The sequence below is a fragment of the Polypterus senegalus genome, chromosome 4 (genome assembly GCF_016835505.1).
Source record: "Polypterus senegalus isolate Bchr_013 chromosome 4, ASM1683550v1, whole genome shotgun sequence".
Lineage (NCBI taxonomy): Eukaryota > Metazoa > Chordata > Cladistia > Polypteriformes > Polypteridae > Polypterus > Polypterus senegalus.
The window spans coordinates 210999721-211026585 of record NC_053157.1 but is presented as its reverse complement, the minus strand read 5'-3'; the positions used below and the strand labels follow the sequence as shown (position 1 = coordinate 211026585).

The window sequence follows — 26865 nt, the reverse complement described above, 5'->3', positions numbered from 1 at the left end:
ATTAAAACTTACTTTTATTTTATTTTTTTTTTTGCTAAATGAGAAAATGACTTGGATTTGACAATTGTACATTGATCTCTTAACTTTTACAGAAGCTAATATGTGTAAATAGTTTCATATTTACTTAGCATGTGGTGAACTTTGCATCATTTGCATTTCCTACCTTTCAAACACTTGAACTTTCCTCAAGTGTTTTGGTTAAGTTCACATTGTAGTCTAATACATATTTTATCAGTTGTTTTCCTCTCTAAAACCAACTGAGAAAACAGCTTCTTTCCTTTGCTTCCTTTACACTTGGTAAAAGGGAAGGCTTAGCTTATCTTGCAGTACCAAGTGAACTAGGAGCCCTGCTTTATCTGCCATCCATGTTTTTGAATCTGGCTACCTGCAAATGCTGGAAAACTGTCTTGTACTGGATTACTAGCCTTTTAAGTAACTCCATCTAGCAGCCAAGTAGACCCACTTTGAGGATCATATAGGATGGATGATTTTCATAACAGTTTCTAGGGCAAAGTGATAATAAACCACTGTAACTAATGAGCCAGGAAAGAAAAAGTGATGTATTTAGAGCAAACTAAAACAACACAAAAAATCAGTGTCCACTTCAAGTGAGAGACACCAAGGCACTCTACCAGGATCAAGTGGTCAAAAGTTTCCTCACTACACTCTTCAAACCTTTCTCCTTCAAGGCATATATTTTTTTAAAGTGTTTAACCATTAAAATTTTTTTAGAGTTTTTTGAAGGATAGCATGTCTTTGCAAATGCTTGTAGAAATTTTGGGCTATACCAGAATTGCATGTATTAGCCTCATGCCCATGACCAAAGCACATCAGTACCGACTTGATGGCATATACTGCTGCTGGATTATGTGAATTTCCCCTTGGGATTAATAAAGTATCTATCTATCTATCTATCTGCAGTCTTTCCTGGTGATGCCTCACATCTGCTCATGTCCCTCGATAAACTCACAAGGAGCACTGTTGGTTATTCAATAAGCCTTTATCAGCTTTGACAGTTAATTTCACTATTTAGATAATTGTTTGCAGACAAAAAAAACATGTGGCTTCCTTTCCAGTTTGAATGGTGAAATAGAGATATAACTGATGAGAGCATGCTTGTAAGGAGGACATGTTTTGAAGTAGAATCAAAAGATTCATGGATTGATTTTAATGTTTGCATGAAAGGAGGATTATGTATAATAAATATTTTGTATTTATATATTAATTTATATATAATTAATATATTATTATTTTTATTAATAAATAATATACAATTTTATATATATATATACAATTTATATTAATATATAATATTTTGTATTTCTGTTAAGATCTCTCATTATGCAAATAAACAAAAAATAGACTTTTATTGAGTATGTTTGCTTATTGCAGCATATAAGTATTTAGTTTTCAAGCTGATTTATGAAATTTTATAAATGTTTTGTATATTTCTAGTATTTACCTTTGGGAGTGCCAGTTCTCAGACCACTTCTTTTATTGTATTTCCATTAAAGACATTGCAGTTTTTTTTACATTTACAGTATGAACTAAAGAGAAGTAAATGAATAAATAATTTAGATTATGCAACAGTTGTAGAGTCTTGTGAAATAAGATTATACAATGGAGAAATATTGGACAGTTACAAGCAATTCAGATCAAAAAAGCCTGTCCATTCCTGTTGTTCACACTTCGTAAAATATCATCAAGTTGACATGTAGAGGGCCCATAAAGCAGTACTACCTATTATTGCACATTCCGGCATATTCCATATTTGGTCAAAATGTAGCTTTAACCTTGGTAAAGGCAGTTCAAAGAGAGACCCCTTTCCAGGTAGGTTGGGCGTGCAGTGGGTGTCAAAAAGAAGGGGGTCAATACAATACAATACACAGAACAGAACAAATCCTCAATACAGTATAAAAATAAACATTTTACAAGTACAAAACAGAATTTAACAGTAGATGATTTCACATAATATGATTTGAATTTGTTTGGAGTCCTGGAGGCCTCAGCCATTAAGCTGACTCCCCCATTTGGCCAGTGCTGGGCCAGCCAATCCGATGAAAGGACCCCTCTACCCCACAATCCCTGCAATCCTCCATCAGGGATGACTTTTCCTTAGGCAGACAAAACAACTTGGCAGGTGGGCCATGGCAACAAGTGCCACATTTGAGTACCGAGAAGAGAAACAGAATAGGTGAGGGTTAGTAACAAATTATTACTATCATGTTACTTATGTTTTAGTGCTAATAACTAACAACAGAGATGCAGTCTGTACAGTTAATCAGCAGCTCTATTCAGGATATGCTAAACTGAAGTAGTGAGTCTTCAGCCAGGATTTACAAGCAGAGACCGAAGGGGCATCTCTTATTGAGGCAGGAAGACGATTCCACAGTTTAGGGGCCCTGTAACTAATAGCTCGACCTTCCACTGTTATTTTATTAATCCTTGGAATTATAAGCAGACCGGCATCTTGAGATCTTAATGTGCGCTCAGGTTTGTAAGTCATGATAAGTTCAGACAAGTAAGTCGGACCTTGGCCATTTAATGCTTTATATGTTAAAAGAATGCAATGTGAGAAAGGGTCTGCTAAGCTAGTATTTGGTTTGTACTGTGATGCAGAGATGTGGGATCTTATATTTTTAAATTTCTCATTGAAGAAGTTCATAAAGTCTGTACTGCTAATATCTGTTGGTATTTTGCACTGTTGATCTGAATTCCCATTTGTTAATTTAGTCACTGTTCTAAACAGTACCCGAGGATTTTTATTATTGCTATCTATTAATGTAGAATAGTATTCTGAGTGAGCTTTAAAGAGGGCTTTTTTATATTTATTAACACTCTCTGTCCATGCAATTTGAAAGACATGTAGCTTTGTTGTTCTCCATCTGCGCTCCAGTTTTCGACACTCTAATTTAAGAGCTCGAGTGTTTTCATTAAACCAGGGAGAGTTTCTATGTGCTTTGATCACTTTTGTTTTAAGGGGAGCCACTGTGTCCAGAGCATCTCTCAAGGTCACATTATAATGTGATGTTAGCTGATCTAAATTGTTTTCCACGTTTACATTTGATGTTAACTGATCTAAATGGTTTTCCACAATTACACTCGACTTACTCAAGGTATCTATAAATTCTGAAGCAGAATTACAATCTAGATGTTGCACTGTCTTTGTTTTAATCTGTGAATGCATTGGCAAGGGCAGAACTAAATCAAACGTAATTAAGAAGTGATCGGAAATAACTTCATTTAATGGAGTAATATTTAAATTTTGAATTTCAACTTTGTAAGTTATAATTAAATCTAATGTGTGGTTATGATTATGAGTTGGACCTTTGACAATCTGACAAAATCCTACTGAATTTAACAAATAAGTAAAACATTTGCTAAAAGTGTCAGTTTCCACATCAATGTGTACATTAAAATCCCCATCAGAACTACGTGATCATAATTTATAGCCAAATCAGACAGAAGGTTGCTAAATTCAGTCATGAACAATGAATATGGCCCTGGTGGTCTGTAGACTAGCACTATAATTGTGTTGGAATCTGTTTTAATATTTAAAATGAATGCCTCAAAGGATGTAAAGTTGCCTAAATTTTTAGAAGTGATTTGAATTTTATTACAATGAATTATTCCAAGGCCTCCTCCTCGACCAGAATCTCTAGACTTATGAAGGAACAGTATCCATCTGGTGACGCCTCAGCTAGGGGAACAGTGTCATATTTACTAAGCCAGGTTTCAGTGAGAAGACACAGATCAGATTTTGTACTTAATATAATATCATTTACCAAAACAGCTTTAGTGCCAAGAGAGCGAATGTTCAATAAACAGCATTTAAAACTGCATGGTTCTTTCTGAACTGGTGATATATTTTTTGTTTTAATTTGAAGTAAATTTCTATTACAGATGCCCCTGGTGGAGGGTCTGGTTTTATCCCTTGGTCTAATTATACACCTTATTTTTTGGTTATCAATTAATTTAAGGTTTGTATCAAGACTAAATTTACTGGATGCCCCACAACAGGGATTATGGGTAACAGCTTCAGGAAAATAACAGGTGGGATAAACAACCGCCTGTGATTTAAGATCACTTGACTGCCGCCTGGATGGTGCTCTAATCGGTCAGCCAGGCAGTTTTGCTGCCATATTTTGGGATAATACATAAGATCCCCTCCAGTTAGGATGAAGACCATCTCTTCTGAAAAATCCAGGCCTTTCCCAAAAATCATCCCAATTGTTCACAAACACTATGCTTTTATTTGCACACCAGGTTTCTAGCCAGCAGTGAAAGGGAATGCAATCTGCTATAAATCACATCCCCTCTATACAATCTTGGTAAGGGACCAGATACAATTAAATTCTGACATTTTCTTTTAGCTTTGGTGCATAGAGAGATGAATTTCTGCTTTAATACCTCAGATTGCTGTAAATAAATATCATTAGTGCCGACATGCAGCAATAAGGTAGATACTTCATTGGTGGCGACACGGTCCAATGCGGCCTCTATGCCAGAAATTTTGGCCTCTGCAAGGCACTTAACATTAACTGCTTGTTTAACATAGTTTGGAAACATTCCGCACTATGGAATCACCAATTATGAGCACTTTATTATTCTTGGTTTCCATATAATATATAAAGGAAAGAAGTATGGAACAATCAAAACTCTTCCTGGAACTGGCTACCTGGCAAAACTGAGCAACTGTGGAGGAAAGGTGGTGATAAGGGAGAGGGGACCAAGAAACCTAGTTGTCAACTTTGCCAAGCTCCAGAAACTCACTGTGGCTATGGGAGAAACTTCCAGAAGGACATCCATCACTGAAACATTCCACCAATCTGGACTTTGTGACAGAGTTGCCAGATAGACATGCATCCCTTCAGTAAAAGACACATGTAAGCCCCTTTGACTTCTGCAAAAAGCCAACAGAAGGACTCTCAGACTGTCAAAAAAAATTCCCTGGTTTGATGAAACAAGTATTAGCGTCATGTATGCAGGAAACCAGGCAATGTTCACCACCTGTCCAATACTATTCCTACCGGGAAGGAAGCTTATGGCAGCATCATGTTTTTAAGGGTTGTTTTTCAGCGACAGTGACTGCGAGTATTGACATCGTTGAGGGAAAGCTGAAGGGTGCAAAGTACAGAAGTATCTTTTAATGAAAACCCAGAACTTCATGGTGCTCTGGACCTCAAACTGGGCTTAAGACAGTGATCCTAAGCACAAGCCAAAGAAAACACAGCAGTGGCTCAGGGACATCTCTAATAATGTTTCTGAGTTGCCATGCTGGTATCTAAACTTGAACCCACTCAAACATCTCTGTAGAGACCTAAAAATAGCTTTCCACTGAAGGTCTCCATTTAGCTTGCCAGAGTTTGAGGGGATCTGTAGAGAACAATGGCAAAAGAATAGCTCAAACCAAGTTTGTCACGTCATACTAAAGAAGACTCCAGGCTAGAATTCCTGCCAAATGTACCTCAGCTAAGTACTGAGTAAAGTGTCTGAATACTTGTCTCAGTGTGATACTTCAGTTTTTTATTTTTGCTAAATTTAAAAAAAATATAAAATTCTGTTTTTTTATTTTTAGCTTTGTCATTCAGGGTTATTGATTGTTGCTTGAGGTAGTGAGAAAATTAATTTAAATGATTTTAGCATAAAGCTGCAAAATTTGAGGAAAAAGTGAAGGGATCTGAATCCAGTGTATGTTGTGAATTACCCTGTCTTTGCTTTATAAAGCACGTTTTTAATAAGTCGCTTTGGTAAGTTAAAGTATGAAAGTGACACAAAACTAAACATAAGTTATAAATCCACTAACTTTGCCATTCCAAACATTTCACATTTGTTTAGGTATTTGTATTAATTACAAAAATATGCCAAGTTAAAAGTAGTTTATTTGTACAATGATACAGTGGACAAATAGAAAGAGATCTTACTTTTCTTTATGCTGTTTTGTGGAAAAATGTGACTGTAGAACCAGATATGCTGCTGTTGCATTAAAATTGTTTTGCACATCTAATAATGGAGAGATTTTTATATTCACAATTTCCTTAAATAGGAAATATTTAGAAATAAGTTTAAATGTAAAATGTAAGAGAAAATATATTTTGTTTCTCAGTGATAATATAGTTTTCTGTCCAGAGGAAGATAGGTTAACAAATTTCCAATTCTTGAAGTTCAGAAAAACAAGTACACAAAAATGCAACTGTAGAAGCTCATTAACATTTCGTCAAGTAAAAACGTTGTTTTTGTTTCAGAGTTTATTATTAGTTGATGTAACTGCTGCCTCAGTCTTCATTAAAATGGTGAAACATTGAATATCGTTTTATAATATTTTTTATAGTTTTTTTTTATAATTGTATCCTCCGTTGCAAATTCATGTGTGGATACACAGTTACACCCACTCTTAAGTTTCATAACAAAAAGTGTATTTATTGATTCTATAATTTTCTTGTTTTTCAAATACAAATAAGATTCGGAGATCTTACAGTATGGAATTGAAAGCAGGAGCTAACTGAAAAATCAGTCATTAAGATGGCATACCCACTAACATGGGAGCAATTTAATGTCACCAATGTAACTTCTTTGGAATATGACATTATGTTTGTTCAGGGAGAACCCCAGTGACCTTTTCTCAAAAATATTCCAAATTGGAAAGCAAACACAAGGTTATAACACTGTGTAACATCAGAGCTAGCAGTTTAAAGTTTGAATAACCCTTATAAATTTTATTTTATTAAAACTGAACTAATTCAAGCAACTTGTAAATATCTGAGATCACATTGTAAAAATATCCCAGTGAGGATTTCTGTGGAAGCTGATTTTTTGCTTTCAAAATTTATTAATTTTTTTTTTAAACAACCAGCGCATCCTAAAAGTAAATAAACTGGAGACTGAAGTGGAAATAGGAGCTGTTATTGTAGTGGCCTAATATAGGGGGGTCCAGATCTAATTATGCAATTTTCATTACACTATAACTTAAGTTTATTACATAGAAAATCACCCGAAAAATCCCGGACCATCGAGAAGTGTGTAAACTGACGACATGAAGAATTGCCTTCACGCCGAACTGGAATCGTCCCCGCATAAATCAAAGTCATCCAGATGATGTGGATCTGCATAATTAGATCTGGACCACCTTGTATTAACACACTGCATAACTAAATAAGGATGCTTATTACATTCCTTTAAACTAAGAAATAATGTGGTTTGAAATTCACACTTTTCTATTTTAATACCAGCAAAATGTATGCCAGTTGCTCGTTAATATTAAACTCTTATTTGAGAATGAGAACTGTTTTGCGTAGAACACTACTCAAAAACAGTTGCCGTACTACTGCAAATAAACATAGATAAAGCAAACATTTCAGTGGGACAGTGATAAAAGCATTGGTGGAAAAAGAATACAAAAGTAGCTTCTGCTGATTCTAATTCTTATTTCAGATGTTGAAAGCCTATTACTGTTTTAATGTTTCATTTTGAACTGAGTTCTTTGTCAGATTGTTAATGTATTTACTCTAAACCTAGGATGAGGCATGCCTTTTTATTTTTAGAGCTATAAATGTTTAACTGAGGATGCTGGTTACAGTGGGTACGGAAAGTATTCGACCCCCTTCAATTTTTCACTCTTTGTTATATTGCAGCCATTTGCTAAAATCATTTAAATTAATTTTTTTCCTCATTAATGTACACACAGCACCCCATATTGACAGACAAAAAAAGAATTTTTGAAATTGTTGCAGATTTATTAAAAAAGAAAAACTGAAATATCACATGGTCCTAAGTATTCAGATCCTTTGCTCAGTATTTAGTAGAAGCACCTTTTTGGGCTCATACAGCCATGAGTTGTCTTGGGAAAGATGCAACAAGTCTTCGGCCCAGTCTGAGGTCCTTAGCGCTCTGGAGAAGGTTTTTGTCCAGGATATCCCTGTACTTGGCCGCATTCATCTTTCCCTCGATTGCAACCAGTCGTCCTGTCCCTGCAGCTGAAAAACACCCCCACAGCATGATGCTGCCACTGCAATGCTTCACTGTGGGGACTGTATTGGACAAGTGACGAACAGTGCCTGGTTGTCAGACTGGGCCGAAGGTTTACCTTCCAACCAGACAATGACCCTAAGCACACAGCTAAAATAACGAAGGAGTGTCTTCACAACAACTCTGTGACTGTTCTTGAATGGCCCAGCCAGAGCCCTGACTTAAACCCAATTGAGCATCTCTGGAGAGACCTAAAATGGCTGTCCACCAACGTTTACCATCCAACCTGACAGAACTGGAGAGGATCTGCAAGGAGGAATGGCAGACGATCCCCAAATCCAGGTGTGAAAAACTTGTTGCATCTTTCCCAAGAAGACTCATGGCTGTATTAGCTCAAAAGGGTGCTTCTACTAAATACTGAGCAAAGGGTCTGAATACTTAGGACCATGTGATATTTCAGTTTTTCTTTTTTAATAAATCTGCAACAATTTCAAAAATTCTTTTTTTTGTCTGTCAATATGGGGTGCTGTGTGTACATTAATGAGGAAAAAAATAATTTAAATGATTATAGCAAATGGCTGCAATATAACAAAGAGTGAAAAATTGAAGGGGGTCTAAATACTTTCCGTACCCACTGTAAGTCTTCAGCAGCAGTAAACACTTGCCACCATGCTGCACACCACCAAGTGTTAAAAGTATAAATTACACCTGTAGGATATAGCACATTTAGAGGTTTAGAGTAAAACATTCATTTACTTAGGTCATCATGCTAACTAAAAGATGCATTCACCTATTTTTGCCGGCTATTCTCATTTTCTACTTTATCTTCTCTTGTAAGGCAGTATTTTAAAGTTATTTGCCAAATTTGGGTTAATTTTAGGAAGGTTTGACTTTTTGAAGTTTAGGTTGCAGTGTCATTGGGGTTGTGATAGTGCTGACTGTTTCATGTAACTGGAGACTAGAAGTTGAAAATAGATTTATTTGTTTATCGGTATAATGGAATGACTGGACTAAAATAAAGTCACCAGGTCTGCTTGATACTCTAATCAATGTGCTTGCTTGTGCTGTTTAGAAAGTGATTGTGCAGATGAGACCTAAGCAGTAAAACCTGTGATAAGACGGTAGAAACATAGCAAGAAAGGTTCCCTGGCTGCCAGAGATACTATGCTGGCGCTGTGAAAAGCCCCAGGTGCATTATTCATGTTCACTTTGTAGTATGCTGTATGCCTGTCTGTTTTTGTTGGAAAGGGGTGGAGTCACACGGGACTTCTCATAAGATCAACACTCTTTGCTGAATAGCACATTTTAATGTCAAAGTTAAATTTTGATGTGGTTCTCCTATATTGAAGTCTATTTTTGTACAAACAAATATGAAAATCCTTTCTTAGACATTTTGAAGTGAAAATGAATACAAATTACCAAGTTGTGGTGTTATTCACATTAAACACTGAAGAGCTATTCTGTGGAGGTTTAACTTCCATAATATGTGTGAATTGTGAAGTACAGTATTTGATTCTGGTTTATAAACAGTACTTTTTGCATATATTTTAAGTTCCTGGATATCAAAGGGGGATTGTAAAAATAACTTACGGTTATTATTAACAATATAGTTTTAATTCTTCAATGTATATTTGGTCTTAAAAATATTTAAAATATTAATTTTGTGTACTTAATATTCAATATAAACATTTAATTTAGTCGATTTAAATCAAGGACTATAATTTGTGTGATAGCTTATTATTATTATTTCCTTTATATTCCATATCCCTTTATACATTATTCGCATTAGTTTTATATATTCCTTTGCCCAGACATCACATCACATTTACTAAAGCATTTGCTTTTTAATTTCATCTTCATCTCGCATGGCTGTTGAATTACTAGCTGAGGTCTTTTGATGTCTACTTCGATGAAGTGAAATCTTGGCAGGGAACTCTGATGATGAGAGCCTAGCTCTGAACACTGTAAACGATGTGAGCAGAGATTTGATTCTTTCTTCCTAAAAAGAACTAAGTTCTGCTTTAATATCTTTATTTGATCTTCCCTTAGGGTGCAAGAAACATATTTGAAAACTATTACAGAAAACAGAGGAGGAAACAGGCTCGACTGGTGCTACAGCCACACTCCAACATGGTATGGCTCCTGCCTCATAATTTTTTCAGTTTCGTATCAGCTACCTAAATTTATTGATTAGACTGAAACAAACAACTCTGGAAAATGATGTATGTAACATGTAACATGTTTTACCTGGTAAGCTAATTGAATATTTGACTTTTAAACAAGCAACGTTTAAACATTTTGAGTTTTGAAAGGCATATCAGATACAGTGTTTAAGAAGGTATCTGAAAGATCACTGCAATTTTCTACTGTTGAATACAATAAAGAAATAAACCATTCTTATACTATCATTAAACATTCAACAAAAATCATTCTTTACTGGAACATTTTTTTTAAAGAAATAATTTAATATTTAGCATTGGTGTAGAACCTTTATTAGTGTTTTCATTTTAGTTAGAAGAAAAAATAATCAGTTTTTTTTACCTTACCCAGATTTTAGTTAGAGCGGTTTCAATGTGAGGAATATGCAAGGAGAAATAAATCACAGCTAATGTTGCTTTACAGTGCTGAACTTGAATTCAAACATTCTTTCATACTTTTTGTGGTATGTCACTAAAATGCATCTCTGCCAGCTGATATTTGAGGCATCAATGACTGTATACCAGTTGTTTTTGTAAGCTTTCCTTATTTTTGATAATATTTCATCTCCCTCCAAAATATGTAGTAATCATCCTTTCTAATATGGAGAATAATGTATTGCTTTTCCAAAAGTTGAAGCTTCCTTTTAAAAATGTTATCACTTTTCTGCATTTAGCCTTTGTAATATGTGAGACTTTTATACTTTCATGCAGCACACCTTTATTTACTAATTGGTTCTCACAAGAGTTCTGAAGAAACTGTCCATGTGCATATCTTCTTTTTTGCTGAACAAATACCATTGGTGCTAGTCGTTTGTTTTAATTTTTGTACTTTTTTATGATATTTTGATATACAATGTTATTTCAATGTATTATATTAAAAGTAGAAAACAATACCATGATGCATACTTCAAATGTTATATACTTTTCATATTTCCTGTATAACAGTGCAACATAAAATGGATCGTTTACAGCTCCCCACTATGATGGTAATGGAAAATTATGAAAAACTGAATTGATAGTCCAGTATGAAGTATTGAATGCTTAAATAACTGAATATAGTGTTATCCACCTTGAGAGGTAGTCCTATTTCTCTAAAATAATAAATGATAACGCTGGTAAAGCAAGATTTTTATTGTCAACTATTGATCGACTTCTAAACCCAGCTCACTCAATGGAATGCCTCCTAAAAACTAATAGCGAAACTTGTGAGGCTTTCACTATATTTTTTAAAGACAAAATTAATGACATTACTAATAATTTAGTACACCCTCTCAAAATTAATCTGACTGAACACCAATATTCCAATTTTAGTAATTTAAATGATTTCATCAGAATAGATCTACCCAAACTACGTAGAAAATTTCTCAACTGAAACCTACCACCTATGTTATTGACCCAATACCAAATGGCTTTTTCAAAGAAGTCTCTGTTGTCCTAAATTATGGTGTACTTGAGATAGTGAACTCAGTCTTTCCTGACTGTTTTAAGACTGCTGTTGTCAAACCCAGCTCATGAAAAATAATCTCAACTAGACCAATATGTAACTTGCTTTTTTTTAAACAAAATTCTAGAAATGGCAGTAATTCCGCAGATAAATAATTACTTGAATAAACATTCTGTTCTTGTCAAGTTTGAGTCAGGTTTTAGAATAAATCACATTCATTGAAGGACAGGTGTGGGCCAGACCTCGTCCTGCATCTAAACGGTGCCACCTTTCGCCTTTACACCTGGTGCAGCTGTGTTGTTCGTATATGTGAGTAGACGTTTCTTGTGGGGAGTGCTTCTGTTCTCTTTCTCCGGTGTAGAACCCTTGTCCTCATCTGAGTTCACCTCTGTTATAGCACATCTTTATTTGAAAACAGCAGTGTCAGATCAGGGGTAGCGTGAACATGACTGATAGAATAAAACTGAATAAAAAAAAAAAAAATGCAAACCTTTTACGAGTACCTTACATTTACACCGGCTGTTACAGATTCAAAATAAATGTATGTTTTTATTGAATAATATTAACAATAAGAGCAGCTCACTACTCAAAATGTTTATTATGGGACACAGGACCTGCGACCTTTTGAATAGGAGTCAGCAGCTCTTACCGCTGTACTACCAAAATAATGACTACAACGATGTATGTTATTTGAACCTTTTGTGAAAGTGCTATTTGGACTTCAGTTTCCACACATTATATACTTCATGTCAAAATTTTGTCGCTAGTACTAAAACAGGAAAAAAGTTTGTCTTTTAGGTATGTGTTCAACATTTCTTGCATTTCCTGTTATCATACACTTACATAGATCTTTGTAGATACGGAAAACACATGAAATGCATGTGTTCCAAATAACAAAATATTTTTAGCCTATACAGCTGTAGGTACTACCTCACTCCCTGATAAAAAAGGCTTGAGCTGGGAGAGGTTTTTGCCGTTTCTGTGCGGTGGGAGGATGGGATAGCAGGCTACTTGCTGCTTTTGCATATCGACACATTGACAAGACAACAGAGGTTGACGGAGTGGTGCAAACGCATTTAAGGTGGGCCGGGTTTGCAAGTTTTTTCGTCGGTGTTGGTAATTCTAGTGTTAAAGGGCTATTTATATTGATTTGCATATTCAAAAAGGGCATAATTCTGGAAGGAGTCGGTGTTGGGCGGCAGGCATGAGCACATGCGTTATTTTTATGCTGACCGGGATTTATGGAGCTAAAGTGCAAGGAAGTTAGCTTACACACCATTTTGTGCATTTGATTTTTTTTTATGCTAACTTACACACATTTCCACTTTTGTCTGTGTGCCTTGTTTTAGTGTGAATTCTGCGCACATCGTTCTATATGAGGCCCTGGGGTATCTCAATTTGTCCACTTCCTCCACTTGAGTGCTGTTAATACTGAGGGGTTGATAGTGCCTATCCCAAAGTCCACAGTCAGCTCCTTTGTCTTGCTGACAATCAGGTGTAATCTGTTCTCAACACACCAGTGTGACAGACTCCCCATTTCATCCAGATAACTCTGCTTATTGTTGTTAGATATTAGGCTTACTACATCTGTGTTGACAATGACTTTAGAGTCCTGTGCAGCAGTGTAGTCATGTGTAGAGGGAGTACAGCAGAGTGCTCAGAACACAGCACTATAGAGTGCCTGTGTTGAAAGTGAGGGATGATGAAGTGTGGCCACCCACTCAAACCACCAGGGGCCTGCATGTTAAGAGACATACTAATAATGTCTACAATACAAGTACATAAAACAAAACAGGCACATAGACATTGGCCAGTGCAGTGGGCATCGAGTCCAGTGAGCAGCCCGAGAGCTTAAATTTATTTTATTTTATTATTATTAGTATTTTTTTTTTGTGCAAGTGCACAAATGAAGACAAGTCGACTAGAACAAATATTGTCAAGTTTGTGTTCAAGACTGCTAACAGCTTCAAATCTCATAGATAATGAAGGTTTAGTTATGTTGCTGGATGGACTGCACTTTATTTTTTGTGTCTAGAAAGTGCTTTGCTTCTGCATTCCATTTGAAAGGGGCAGATATTCCAATACAAAAAATGCTTTATCCAGATTTAGGTTGCTCATTTGAGCCCATATTGGCTGACAGTATTTTAGAAAAGGAAATAGTTTAATATTAAACACTGTATTTGTAAGTATTGTTACTTGAAAGTCAAGTAAACCCAAAAATACTACATACTAGGTTTCCACCAGTGACAAGTACCCTTGAAACTAATTTAAATTGAATTCTATATGTCAATAAATTGATATTACCAAAGTGGAGAAAAGTAGTACAGTTGGCCCTCGCTTATCGCGATTAAACAGTTCCAGACTCTACCGCGATATAAATTTCCACGAAATAGGATTCTTTATTTATAAATCAAACATTTTTGCAGTTAGAGCATAGAAAACCTGTTTATGACTTTCTAAATACGTTTTTTAACATTATTAGAGCCCTCTAGACATGAAGGTGAAAATCCGCGAAGTAAACATCATATGTTTATATGGTTATTTTTATATTGACACGCTTGGGTCACAGATTTGCACAGAAACACAGGAGGTTGTAGAGACAGGGACTTTAAAACACTGCAAACTAACATTTGTCTCTTTTTCAAAAGTTTAAACTGTGCTCCATGAGAAGACAGAGATGACAGTTCCGTCTCACAATTAAAAGAATGCAAACATACAGTATCTTCTTTAAAGGAAAGCGCGTCAGGAGCAGAGAATGTCAGAGAGAGAAAAAGAGACTGAGATTGAGAAAAGCAAACAATCAAAAATCAATAGGGCTGTTGGGGCTTTTAAGTATGCGAAGCACCGCCTGACAAAGCAGCTGCAAGGAAGGGAGCAATGTGAAGGTAGTCTTTAAGCATTTTTTAGAGGAGTGTCCGTATCCTCTAGGCTAGTGTGCGAACAGCCCCTCTGTTCACACCCCCTCCATCAAGAGCAGATAATGTCTGAGAGAGCGAGAGAGACAGAGAAAAGCAAACAATCAAAAATCAATAAGTGCTGTTCGGTCTTTTAAGTATTCAAACCACCGTGCAGGAAGCATAACGTATATCATTGAGGAGTTTTATTTAATACGTAATATGTGCTCTGATTGGGTAGCTTCTCAGCCATCCACTAAAAGCATCCCTTGTATGAAATCAACTGGGCAAACCAACTGAGGAAGCATGTACCATAAATTAAAAGACCCATTGTCCACAGAAATCTGTGAACCAGCGAAAAATCCGTGATATATATTTAGATATGCTTACATATAAAATCCGCGATGGAGTGAAGCCGCGAAAGTCGAAGCGTGATATAGCAAGGGATCACTATACACTCTTTACACTGTTGTTTTCTTTCTTCTTGTTGCTGAGAGAGAACTGTGAGAATTTTGTGTAGAAAAAATCCAGTGTTGTTTATTATTGTTTTTATTATTTATTATTTGGAAACTGTTATTTACTGTCTCTAATTATCTCAGCATTTAATTGTTAAATGCTAATGAGTGATTCACCTTGCAGTTCAACACAAATGTACTGTATGCAAATACAAGTAAATATTGACTGTTTTTTTGCTAATAAGCTATGTATAGTTCACCAGAGAACTTGATCGTATGTTTCCCCTTACTGTAAACCCCTTGTACTTACTGCTTGCTAAAATACAGATTTGCTCTGATGTCTTACATTTTTTAATATTTACAGCATGAAACTTTACAAGGATACAGAAAATATTTTCATCAGATAGTGGGGTAAGTTGGGTTCCTTCATTTTTCCTTTGATTCCCTTTGACTTCCTTTGAGAAGGACTAAAGAAATTCACTCTATGTTCTGTTCATAACTCACATTGATATAAGAGAGCATACAGGAGATTTGTCTCCTAGCATGTTCATGAACAATTATTTTATATCAGGAGCTGACAGGTGATGTGCAAAGCACATGTTTTTAAGTAGTCAGTAACACACTATTTTACCTATTATGCAAAAATGGTAACAGGCACATAAAAGTAAACTTTAGGATCATCAGACTGTATGTAATACTATAGATCAGACAGTAAATTTTTCTGTCATGTGCTGTAAGCTGGTCTGCCTAACCTTTGGTTGCTGGGTCAGCCAGTGTTAAGGGCAAATTTTTAGCTTCCTGGATGTTTTATCTATCATGTTTATAGCTGAGTTTTTCTATTGTCTGAAGTGAGCTTTTAAGAAACAGCACTACTTCCTGTTGGAGGGTGAAAATGTTTTGCTTTCCTGCAGACAAACTTCTTGAACTCTCCTTAAGCATGTAAACTGTTGAGCTGTATATGCTCAGTTATATAGTTGTTTTTTAATTTCTTAGATAGCTTTCTTGGCTAGCATAGATCCTTTACACTGGGATTTACATTGCCATTGTATTCCAGGTCAGCTAGACACATGTTGCCATCTGAAAGAGCTGGTTTCCATCATGCAATGATTTATTAAAATATAAAACTGAATTCTCACAATTTGAAGGTTTGCCACTTCTGCTGTTTATTTTTACTTTCTGTCAATTCTGACTCAAATAAGGTGTTTTTAAATTTAGAGTGGGAAGGAAACATAAAATTCTTTTTTGTTCAGTTATTACACAATTTTTTATTGGAATACCTTGTCTGTAATAACTTTAAAGTACCAACACTTAATATTTTACGAATCATCATGATTATTTTTTATGAATACTTTTGACAAGTATGTCTTTCGAATGTTTCTTGCCTCTTTGTAACAGTTTTTTTGTTGTGGAAGACCACATTTTGCACACAACGAGAGGCTTGGTGAACAAGGCCTATGTGGATGAGTTATGGGACATGGCCCTGTCTAAAACCATTGCTGCACTACGAACACATTCAGTAAGTGTCATCTCATATTGTTAGTGTTGACCTTTGCATATGGCCAATAAATCCATTCAAGCAAAGTAAAACTAGCAATTTCCATGTTGTAATTTTTTCAATGTTCATGTTATATTTCTTGCAGTAGGATAAGTTAAGAATATCTGAATGAAACATTTTATAAAATATAGACTGTAATTTGTCAGATTCATTGGTAAAGCTTACTGTCTAAAACGTCTGCCTAAATATGTTTTCTTTCTATTTAACACTAGTCATTTAGTACAGACCCCACTCTAATCCTTGACTTGAAGCATCTCATTGTCCTCTTTGCTGATACATTACAGGTAAGGTTTCGTAGTTTGACTGGCCAAATGGCTTCCCACTTTTCTTTCTTTGTCTCTTCCACTTGACAAAAATGTTCTTACTCTCCTCTTTGCTTGCATGCAGGGATATGGATTCCCTGTCAATCAGCTCTTTGACCTACTTCTTGAAATCAGGGATCAGTACAATGAGATCCTTCTGAAGCAGTGGGCATTAGTTTTTAGGTAAGTTTTAAAAGTTAATATACTGAATGCTATCACATTCAGTGCATTTGTCTGGGAAGAATTAAGCTTAAAAGATGTTCTTAACTTAGAAAGGCATTTCTATGAATATTATGAAGTTATCAATAGGAAAATGTTTGCTGAAAATTAAATCTTGTAATCTGCTTTTTCAAGTGCCTTAGTTATGTGTTTGCTGTTAAATTTAGAATACAGCCTGAGCCCATACCTATATTGCGAAAGATAGCCCGGACATCGACAGACACTGAGGCTCACAATGTCCAACATACACACAGTTTATTCACAACACCACACACAATACTGTGCACAATCCACAAACCCAGTCCCTTTCACTACTCTTTAATCGCCTCCACTCCTCTCTTGCAAGCTCCATCTTCCTCCTCCAGACTCCAGCTCCCCAAATGGAGTGAGGCGACCCCTTTTATCCCGGCTTGGATGTGCTCCAGGTGTTCTGTGATGGTCTTCCACCAACACTCCCTGGTGTGACGGAAGTGCTGTCCTCCAGGGCTCAGGAACCATCCAGGAGCATCCTGATGGTGGCCACGGACCCCCACAGGTTTGAGCTTGGAATCCAGGGGGGCTGCCCTCCGGCAGAACTTCGACCATGTCCCAAGGGAGGTGTTTGTCATCGAGTCCGAATGGGCCATGTTCCATGCTTCTATTGTTGAGGCGACTGACCGGAACTGTGGCCGTAAGGTGGTCGGTGCCTGTAGTGGATGTAATCCCCGAACCCATTGGTGGACACCAGTGGTGTGGGATGCCGTCAAGCTGAAGAAAGAGTCCTACCGGACCCTTTTGTCCTGTGGGACTCTGGAGGCAGCTAATGGGTACCGACAGGCCAAGCGGAATGCGGCTTTGCTGGTTGCTGAGGCAAAAACTCGGGCATGGAAGGAGTTTGGGGAGGCCATGGAGAATGACTTTTGGACGGCTTTGAGGAGATACTGGTCCACCGTCCGGCGTCTCAGGATGGGGAAGCAGTGCAGTGTCAACACCGTATATAGTGGGGATGGTGCACTGCTGACCTCGACTCGGAACATTGTGGGTCGGTGGGGGGGGAGTACTTTGAAGACCTCCTCAGTCCCACCAACATGCCTTCCAATGAGGAAGCAGAGCCTGGGGACTCGGAGGTGGGCTCCCCCATCTCTGGGACTGAAGTCACCGAGGTGGTCAAAAAAGTCCTTGGTGGCAGGGCCCCGGGGATGAATTAGATATGCCTGGAGTTCCTCAAGGCTCTGGATGTTGTAGGACTGTCTTGGTTGACACGTCTCTGCAACATCGCATGGACATCGAGGACACTGCCTCTGGATTGGCAGACCGGGGTGGTGGTCCCCCTCTTTAAGAAGGGGGACCGGAGGGTGTGTTCCAACTACAGAGGGATCACACTCTTCAGCCTCCCTGGAAAAGTCTATTAAGGGGTTCTGGAGAGGAGGGTCCATCGGATAGTCGAACCTCAGATTCAGGAGGAACAGTGTGGTTTTCATTCTGGTTTCAGAACAGTGGACCAGCTCTACACCCTTAGCAGAGTCCTGGAGGGTGCATGGGAGTTTGCCCAACCAGTCTACATGTGTTTTGTGGACTTGGAAAAGGCATTCGACTGTGTCCCTCGTGGAATTCTGTGGGGGGTGGCCTTGGGAGTATGTGGTACCGGACCCCCTGATAAGGGCTTTTCGGTCCCTGTACAACCGGTGTCAGAGCTTGGTCCGCATTGCCAGCAGTAAGTAAAACTCGTTTCCAGTGAGATTTGGTCTCCGCCAGGGCTGCCCTTTGTCACCGATTCTGTTCATAACTTTTATGGACAGAATTTCTAGGTGCAGCCAGGGTGTTGAGGGGGTCCGGTTTGGTGGACTCAGGATTGGGTCACTGCTTTTTGCAGATGATGATGTCCTGTTTGCTTCATCAGGCCGTGATCTTCAGCTCTCTGTGAATCGGTTCGCAGCTGAATGTGATGCGGCTAGGAGGGAATCAGCTCCTCCACATCCGAGACCATGGTCCTCTGCCGGAAAAGGGTGGAGTGCCCTCTCAGGGTTGGAGGTGAGATCCTGCCCCAAGTGGAGGAGTTCAAGTATCTCAGGGTCTTGTTCACGAGTGAGGGAAGAATGGAGCGTGAGATCGACAGGTGGATCGGTGCAGCATCTGCAGTGATGCGAGCTCTGCATCGGTCTGTCATGCCGAAAAAGGAGCTGAGCCATAAGGCAAAGCTCTAAATTTACCAGTCGATCAACGTTCCTACCCTCACCTATGGTCATGAGCTATGGGTAGTGACCGAAAGAACGAGATTGCGAATACAATCGACTGAAATAAGTTTCCTCTGCAATGTGTCTGGGATTTGCCTTAAAGATAGGGTGAGAAGCTCAGTCACCCGGGAGGGGCTTATAGTAGAGCCACTGCTCCTCCGCATCGAGAGGAGTCAGATGAGGTGGCTTGGCATCTAATGAGGATGCCTCCTGGACGCCTCCCTGGTGAGGTGTTCCGGGCACATTCAACTGGAAGGATGCCCCAGAGAAGACCCAGGACACGCTGGAGGAACTATGTCTACCGGCTGGCCTGGGAACGCCTTGGGATTCTCCCGGAAGAGCTAGAGGAAGTGGCCGGGGTAGAGGGAAGTCTGGGCCTCTCTGTTCAAGCTGCTGCCCCCACAACCCGACCTCGGATAAGCGGAAGAAGATGGATGGATGGATATATACACACACACACAGTGCTATGTAAAAGTGTTGGCACCCATCTGAGATTGCATGATAATTTGCTCGTCTTCATAGCAGAAGATCACAACAATATGCCATTTTTTACTAGGGAATTATAGAGAAGGGAATGTTGTATGAAAAAAATAAAATGTAACAAATGGGACATGCAAACATTTTGGCACCCTTTTAATTGCATTAATTTGAATTTGTAGTCATTTAATGCTGACAGGTTGCAGCACAAAACTGCTTTGATTAGCTCATTAGACCTTAACAAAGACAGATGCAACCAATCATGAAAAAGGTTATTCAACATAGGTAAATGCTAGTTGTGCTTGTCTTTGGCTTTCTCTTAGAGAGTGGCAACATTGGAACTTCTAAAGAATTCTCTACTTACCTAAAAACTAAGATAATTTGTCATTATGAATTGGGAGAAGTGTACAAGAAATTATCACCAAGGTTTGAACTGTCTGTCTCCACAGTCAGAAATGTGGTTAGGAAATGTTACTCCACAGGAACAGTCCTTGTGAAGGAAAGATGTGGTAGGCCAAGAAAAATATCTGAACGGCATAGCCGAAGAATGGTTAGAATTGTCACAGACAAACCACAAACCACCTCCAGAGAGCTACAAGAACATCTGGCTGCTAATGGTGTCATTGTACATCGTTCAACAGTCCAGCGTACTTGGTGATGCTCAAAAAGCCATTTCTGAGTACTCACAACAAAAAGAGTCGCATGAGGTATGCAGAAGCGCATCTAGATAAGCCACAACAATTTTGGAAAAAATACTATGAACAGATGAGACTATGGTTAGAATTATTTGGTCACAACCAGAGGAGCTATGCATGGCGAAAAAAATACACAGCATTTTAGGAGAACTTACTGCCTACTGTAAAATTTGGTGGATGATCCATCATGTTATGGGGCTGTATGGCTAGCACAGGTACTGGAAACCTTATTAAAGTTGAAGGCCGCATGAATTCCTCCCAGTATCAGCAGATTTTTGACAAATATGTTCAAGAGTCAGTCATAAAGTTGAAGTTGCGCCGGGGTTGGATGTTTCAGCACAACAGTGATCCAAAGCACAGTTCAAAATCTACCAAGAAATTCATGTGGAGGCACAAGTACAATGTTCTAGAATGGCTGTCCCAGTCCCCATACCTGAACATAATTGAAAATGTCGCACCCTATGCAACTGTGTTTAATCTTGTTCAGGAAAAGATCCCAGTCGCCCCATGGGAAAAAGACTTTCCAAGACTAAGGTTATAAAGCTTATGACACCGTTTCTGGACAAAGGCAGAACCATAACAACAGTTGTGTGGAGCTTCCACCTGCAGCTAAAGTCACTTCAGTACGCATGTACTTTGTGAGCATGCCCGTGTCAATCAAACAGAGAAAGCGCCGCAGTCTACCTGTGACTTTACGCTGTAGGAAGATAAGTAAATAAATCAAGGTAAATAACATTTGATATGGCTTTAATATAAGTAACATATAAATGTTTTTATATAAAGACAATCACAAAACATAATCGCAAACAGAACTTTGCACAATACCTTGGCAAGCTCTGTAAACCCTGCTTTTTCTTTGTTGGACACGTGTGGGGCAGACTGACAGGCAGGATGATGCCTAGCCTTTTGCTGCATCCAATAGGTGCCATCTTTTGCCTTTACGCCTGGTGTAGCTGCATTTTTCTTATGTGTGAGATGACGTTTATTGTGGGGAGGGTTTCTGTTCATTTTACTCGATGTAGATGTCGTCCTCATCTTATTTCACCTCTGCTATAGCATGTCTTAATTTGAAAACAGTACTGTCAAATAGGGGGGAGCGTGAATGTAACTGAGAGAATAAAACTGAAAAAAATGCTAACTTTACAAGTACCATACAATTACACCAGCTGTTACAGACTCAAATCAAATGTATGTTTCTATTGTATAATAATAACAATAAGAGCAGCTCATTACTGAAAATGTTTATTTTGGGCAGTGGCAAGATTCAAACCCGCAACCTCTTGATTATGAGTCAGTAGTTCTTACCGCAGTACTAACAAAACAGTTGTGTCAGCGAAGTACACTAACCAACAATTTCTTTTTCTTCAGGTATAGTTTTGAATAAAAGCACACTTGTTTTGTTAAATTTGGACTCCAGTCTTCACACATTATACACTTTTTGTCAAAATTTTGTCGTTAATATTAAAACTTGAAAAACGTTTGTCTTTCAGGCATGTGGTCAACATTTCTTGCATTTTCTGTCATCCTACACTTACATAGATTTTTGTAGACACAGAACACACATGAAATGCAAGTGTTCCAAATAACGATATACAGGGTGTCCCACTCGGGAGTACAACTTTAAAAATGCGAATTACTCTGCAATGCATGCATGTATCATCGTGCAACAAGGTTCAAAATATTCCTTATTTAATGAAGAATTGATTCTGTGTCATAAAGAGGCGGGCACTATAGCGGGCGCCGCTACGGTGGCCCCGGATGTGGTAGCGGCCGGGCTGCGCCAGCCAGGCACAGACGACCATCTAGCCCCAGACACCAACCCTGCAGAGTGGCGAAAGCAAGCATGCAGTATACCGTACCACAAAGAATGTTCATTGTGAAGACCTACTGGGTCAGCAAAACAGTGTCAGATGAAATATTTGAAGAAATTTGGAGGGAGAAACCCGCCTACCTTCAAAACCGTCACAAAATTGGCCAAAAAGCTGGAGACGACGGAAAGCCTGGTTGATCAGCATTCTAGAGGACGGCCTCGGATGTCGGAATAGACTGTGCAAGATGTTACGGACCGTTTGAAAAATTCCCCAACAAAATCATTACATCGGTTAGCTCAAGAAACTGGGTACTCAAAGTCGACCTGTCAACGAGCCGCCAAGAAAGGGAAAATCAAGCCATACCGCGTCACATCTGTTACCGAGTTGAAAAGCGCCGGATCTTCAGAAACATGTGACATACTGCCAATGGTTCCTTCAATTTTTTCCCCTAAATGCAATACTGCTAGACATAACTTGGTTCACTGAGGAAGCGTGGTTTCATCTCTCTGGTTAGGTAAACTCACAAAACACCCGTATATGGGCCTCGCTAAATCCCCATGGCTTGCACGAGGCTCCCTTACATGATCAGAAGATCGGAGTGTGGTGCGCGATTTCTCGTTCTCGGATCATTGGTCCAATTTTCTTTGAAGAGACTGTGAACACCGACCAATAATTGTTCATATTTGACGAATTTGTGAAACAACTGGATGACTATGAACTTCAAGAAGGTTACTTCCAACAGGACAGGGCAACGTGCCATACCTCTCATGCCAGTATGGAAGAGATCCGATCGTTTTTTGGAGACAGGGTGATCTCGAAAGGTCTGTGGCCACCTCGATCACCTGATTTAACTCCCCCAGATTTTTTTCTATGGGTATATTTAAAGGGCAAGGTTTATGCAAGCAAACCCAGGACCATCGAACAACTGAAAGCAAACAGCGTGAAATTGCTGCCATCGACAGTGACATGTTGCAGAGGACATTCTCAAATATGGCGCGTTGGGGAGGATATTTTCAGCACCTTTTGTAATGTGGACTTGTTTTCCACTAAATACAGTTACGTTCAGTTCTTACAGCTCGCTTACAGCTTTACGTTCACGTGTTCGTGAGTAATTCGCATTTTTAAAGTTGTACTCCCGAGTGGGACACCCTGTATTATACCTCACTCCCAGATAAACAAGGCTTGAGCTGGGATAGCTTTTTACCCTTTCTGTGGCGGTGTGGGGATGGGATAGCACATTGCTTGTGCTTATCAACACACTTACAAAACAAAAGACGCTGAATGGAGAGGTGCGAAGGGATTTAAGGTGGGCCAGGATTACGAGTTTTTTCATAGGCTTCAGGAATTCTAGTGTTAAATGGGCATACATTAAATCTTGTGTTAAAACTGCAAAAACTATCCTCAATTGTTCTTCACCATCAATGACTTAATAATTAGACTGTAAACATGTATGTTTTAACTGGTACGCAATAAAAGCTACCTGCATGTACTGATTGGGACTGCCTGTATGAGCAGGCAAAGGGATAAGGCAGCTGGAACAATGTGTCCAAAGTTCACAAAGTGTTGTGTCTGTGAACGCCAACCTCCAAGCTGCTTTTTTGGCCATCCCTGATTGTCCTGCCCCTTTGGACAGTTTAGCAAGTGTATAGATTAACACTTTTGTTTTTGGTAGTATTGTGGTGTGCCTTGGGAATTTTTGGGTTACAAAATGTATGCCACCACAAAAAGGTGGTGGAAAAACACTGCTCTACCTATACCTTTGCTCCTGTCATGCTAAAAAAGTTCTCTGTAGCAGCTGTCTTGCTTAAAAACTGACACCATGCATTACATGAGTGATTATGCTGTGTACTTTGCATAAATTAGCAAATATACTGCAAACTGGAATAATGGATAGGGATAATCATTACACTCTGTTTCGTAGAATTTTGTCATTATATTAGGGCACTAAGCATTGTACGCTACCTGGCAGACTGGCAAGTTAAATACAGAGATACTAGAGACTTATTTTGGTTTTATTGCCACTCAAAGAAAACATACTATGTGTGAATGTGATACAATATTTTTACTCGATCTTCTTCCAGAAACATGACATGAAAAAAGAAAAGAGAGCTCGTAATTTTTTACCTTCGCTACTTTCCTTTTGTATTGCTTCCAGACTACCATAAACCCCCTTCTCCCCACTCCCCCTGCACCTGTATCGGTGTATGTATAAATCAAGGAGGTGAATACCAGTACCAGATACTGACATGTGGCAAGGCATTGTGAAACATGTACTTTGAAAATTTTAAATAAAATTTCATTTCTCAAAATTTTGAATGTAGTATATAAATTTATTACTGAATGTGTATGTAATTGTTTAAGTTCACACTTAACCTGACCAAAGCACTGCCTGACGCGATCACCTCGTTTCCGGCCTGGGATTCATTACAACAGGTCACATTAATCTTTTCAATTAATTTATAGGAAGACAAATGTTTGCAAGCATTTAAGGTCCATTATTTTACTGTACCTATTTTCCTGAGAATGTACTTGAAGTTATCCTTGAAAACACTAACTCCCTTTGGTATTTTGTTGTTAAGAAAGTGCATTTGTTGGATTAAATTCAAAGGAGTATTTCATTTGTTAAGTTAAATTATAATTTGAAGTGGGTGTGTATTAAAGATACATTTTTAATGCTTAAGTGGCCATCAACAAAAATCCAGTTAGTGGGATGTGGTGTTTTACTTGATACTTAATTAAATTGGTTAAAAATTAAATTTTAATAGGATTTTTAGAATATTGTGCTGTTTAAAAAGTATTCCCTGTGTGCAATGTTGGAATTTTGTTTTTTTTTATGGTACTATTTTCCCAATTTCATTTTATTTTTTTCCCCAAAACAGAGAAATCCTGGAGCATGATAATTACAGCCCGATTCCTATTGCAGATGAAGCAGGCTACAGACAAATTTTAGGTCAATTTCCTTTTCAGGATGCAGAACTGGAAAAGGTAGTTTTATACCTACACTCATTTTTTTTGTCTGGCCATTAGCTGTTTTTTGTCCATATGTTTGTGTTTACTGGTCTACTACATATCAATTGATTATATTGAAAGTAAAAGGAAAAATGTTCTCAGATTTTAAACCAGAATGGCAGCAATCGGAAAGTGTCATACCCACAATTCTGTAGTAGCTGTCATGAGAACAGTAATCACATTGTTTCAACATTTTTCTACTACATGTACAATACATACTACAAATATAAAAGAACAGGGAAGCTTCTTTTTTAATACAATTCGGTTCAGTTAATCATTATAATTGATTTATGTTATAACACAATATTTAAATTCTAATTTTAATTATTTGATAGCACAGTGTAATAGTGATTAGCTCTGTAGCCTCACAGCTCAAAAGTTCTATGTTCAGATGCTGGAATTTCCAGTCTCTGGGAATTTTATGCTGCAATCCATAGGCTAGAAGGTTAGATTACTTGCTATCTCTAGATTGAGCTGGTATAAATTGAGGTTGGTCATTAGTAAAAACAAAAAAAAATGCTCTGGCACCTGACACAGGATTGAATCCTCCATTCCCTCCACTAATTTTTTATAGGCACATGCTTCACATGGATCAAAAATGGATAAGTGTTTAAGTAAATGGATTAATGTATTATCATGCTGCATGATTGTGTATGTTTGGAATTTGTTAATTTTTTTCAGGATAGTTTTTGGCTTTTTTGTAAAGCATTATAGAAATGTTAATGTAATACTTGAGTCATTTCCTTCATATTTTATTATTTTGCATTAATAAATTAGGTATTATTGCAGGTTAAATAAAGGACCATTGGTTTTTATGAACAACAACAACATTTATTTATATAGCACATTTTCAAACAAATAATGCAGCTGAAAGTACTTTACATTGTAACGGCCGACCGCTTTACCCAGCTGTCAGCTACACCTCCAAGACCAGTGGCCTGGATAATTTTCTGAGAAATAATCTACCTATCAAGCCGTACGTCTAACCAATTAAACTTTTCCCCACAATCGACGGTGTAAATTTAAGTACACAAAAGCAGGATGTAAAATTAAATGGATTAAATGTATTAAATGAAACAAAACATGCAAAAAACAGAAAACAGATATAAATATCCCTCCACCCCAGAAACAACAAGACACACCAAATATAAATACAACAAAAACTCTCCCTTGCCCCTGTAACATATAACACACAACACAAATAACAAAATGACTGTGGTAAACTGAATGATTGTGAACTTGAGTCTGATTATAAAAATGTCCTGAATACGGATGATGGAACTAGCGGTAAATGCGTTGTTTGATTTTCCCGGCGATTGGAGCAACCTCACTGTGAATCCTCGGCGTATGGTGGATGGTGAATCGACCCCGGGGTCACAGCAGATGGAGGTTGAAAAACAGTCCGGCAAAATGAAAAGCAAACTGGTGAAAAGGCGCGATGTGAAAAAACAGCAAGCAAGTTAAAACGTGGTTGAAACAAAATGGTCTTCTTTCTCCTTCCTTCTCCTTCGTCCTCCTTCGTTTTTTTCTTCTCTCTCTCCTGATTACTGAAATAGTCTATGTGACGGCTGTGATTGATTAATTAAGAACAGGTGTTTTCCAGGTTTGCGGCTGTGGTCTCCTTCCAT

General features: G+C 38.0%; 1 protein-coding gene across 6 annotated transcripts in view; it reads left to right on the top strand.

Moving 5' to 3' along the window:
* The window catches only part of exoc6b (exocyst complex component 6B), a 608337-nt gene that overhangs the window by 338357 nt on the left and 243115 nt on the right, over window positions 1-26865 (top strand). For all 6 annotated transcript variants that reach the window (XR_005633442.1, XR_005633443.1, XM_039751926.1 and 3 more), the window contains exons 9-14: window positions 10015-10098; window positions 15321-15367; window positions 16352-16472; window positions 16724-16795; window positions 16899-16996; window positions 25108-25213. Coding sequence is in view for 4 of the 6 variants with exons in the window: in XM_039751926.1 (XP_039607860.1) it covers window positions 10015-10098; window positions 15321-15367; window positions 16352-16472; window positions 16724-16795; window positions 16899-16996; window positions 25108-25213 (528 nt within the window). In the remaining 2 variants the exon portion in view is untranslated. The remainder of the gene's footprint in view (window positions 1-10014; window positions 10099-15320; window positions 15368-16351; window positions 16473-16723; window positions 16796-16898; window positions 16997-25107; window positions 25214-26865) is intronic.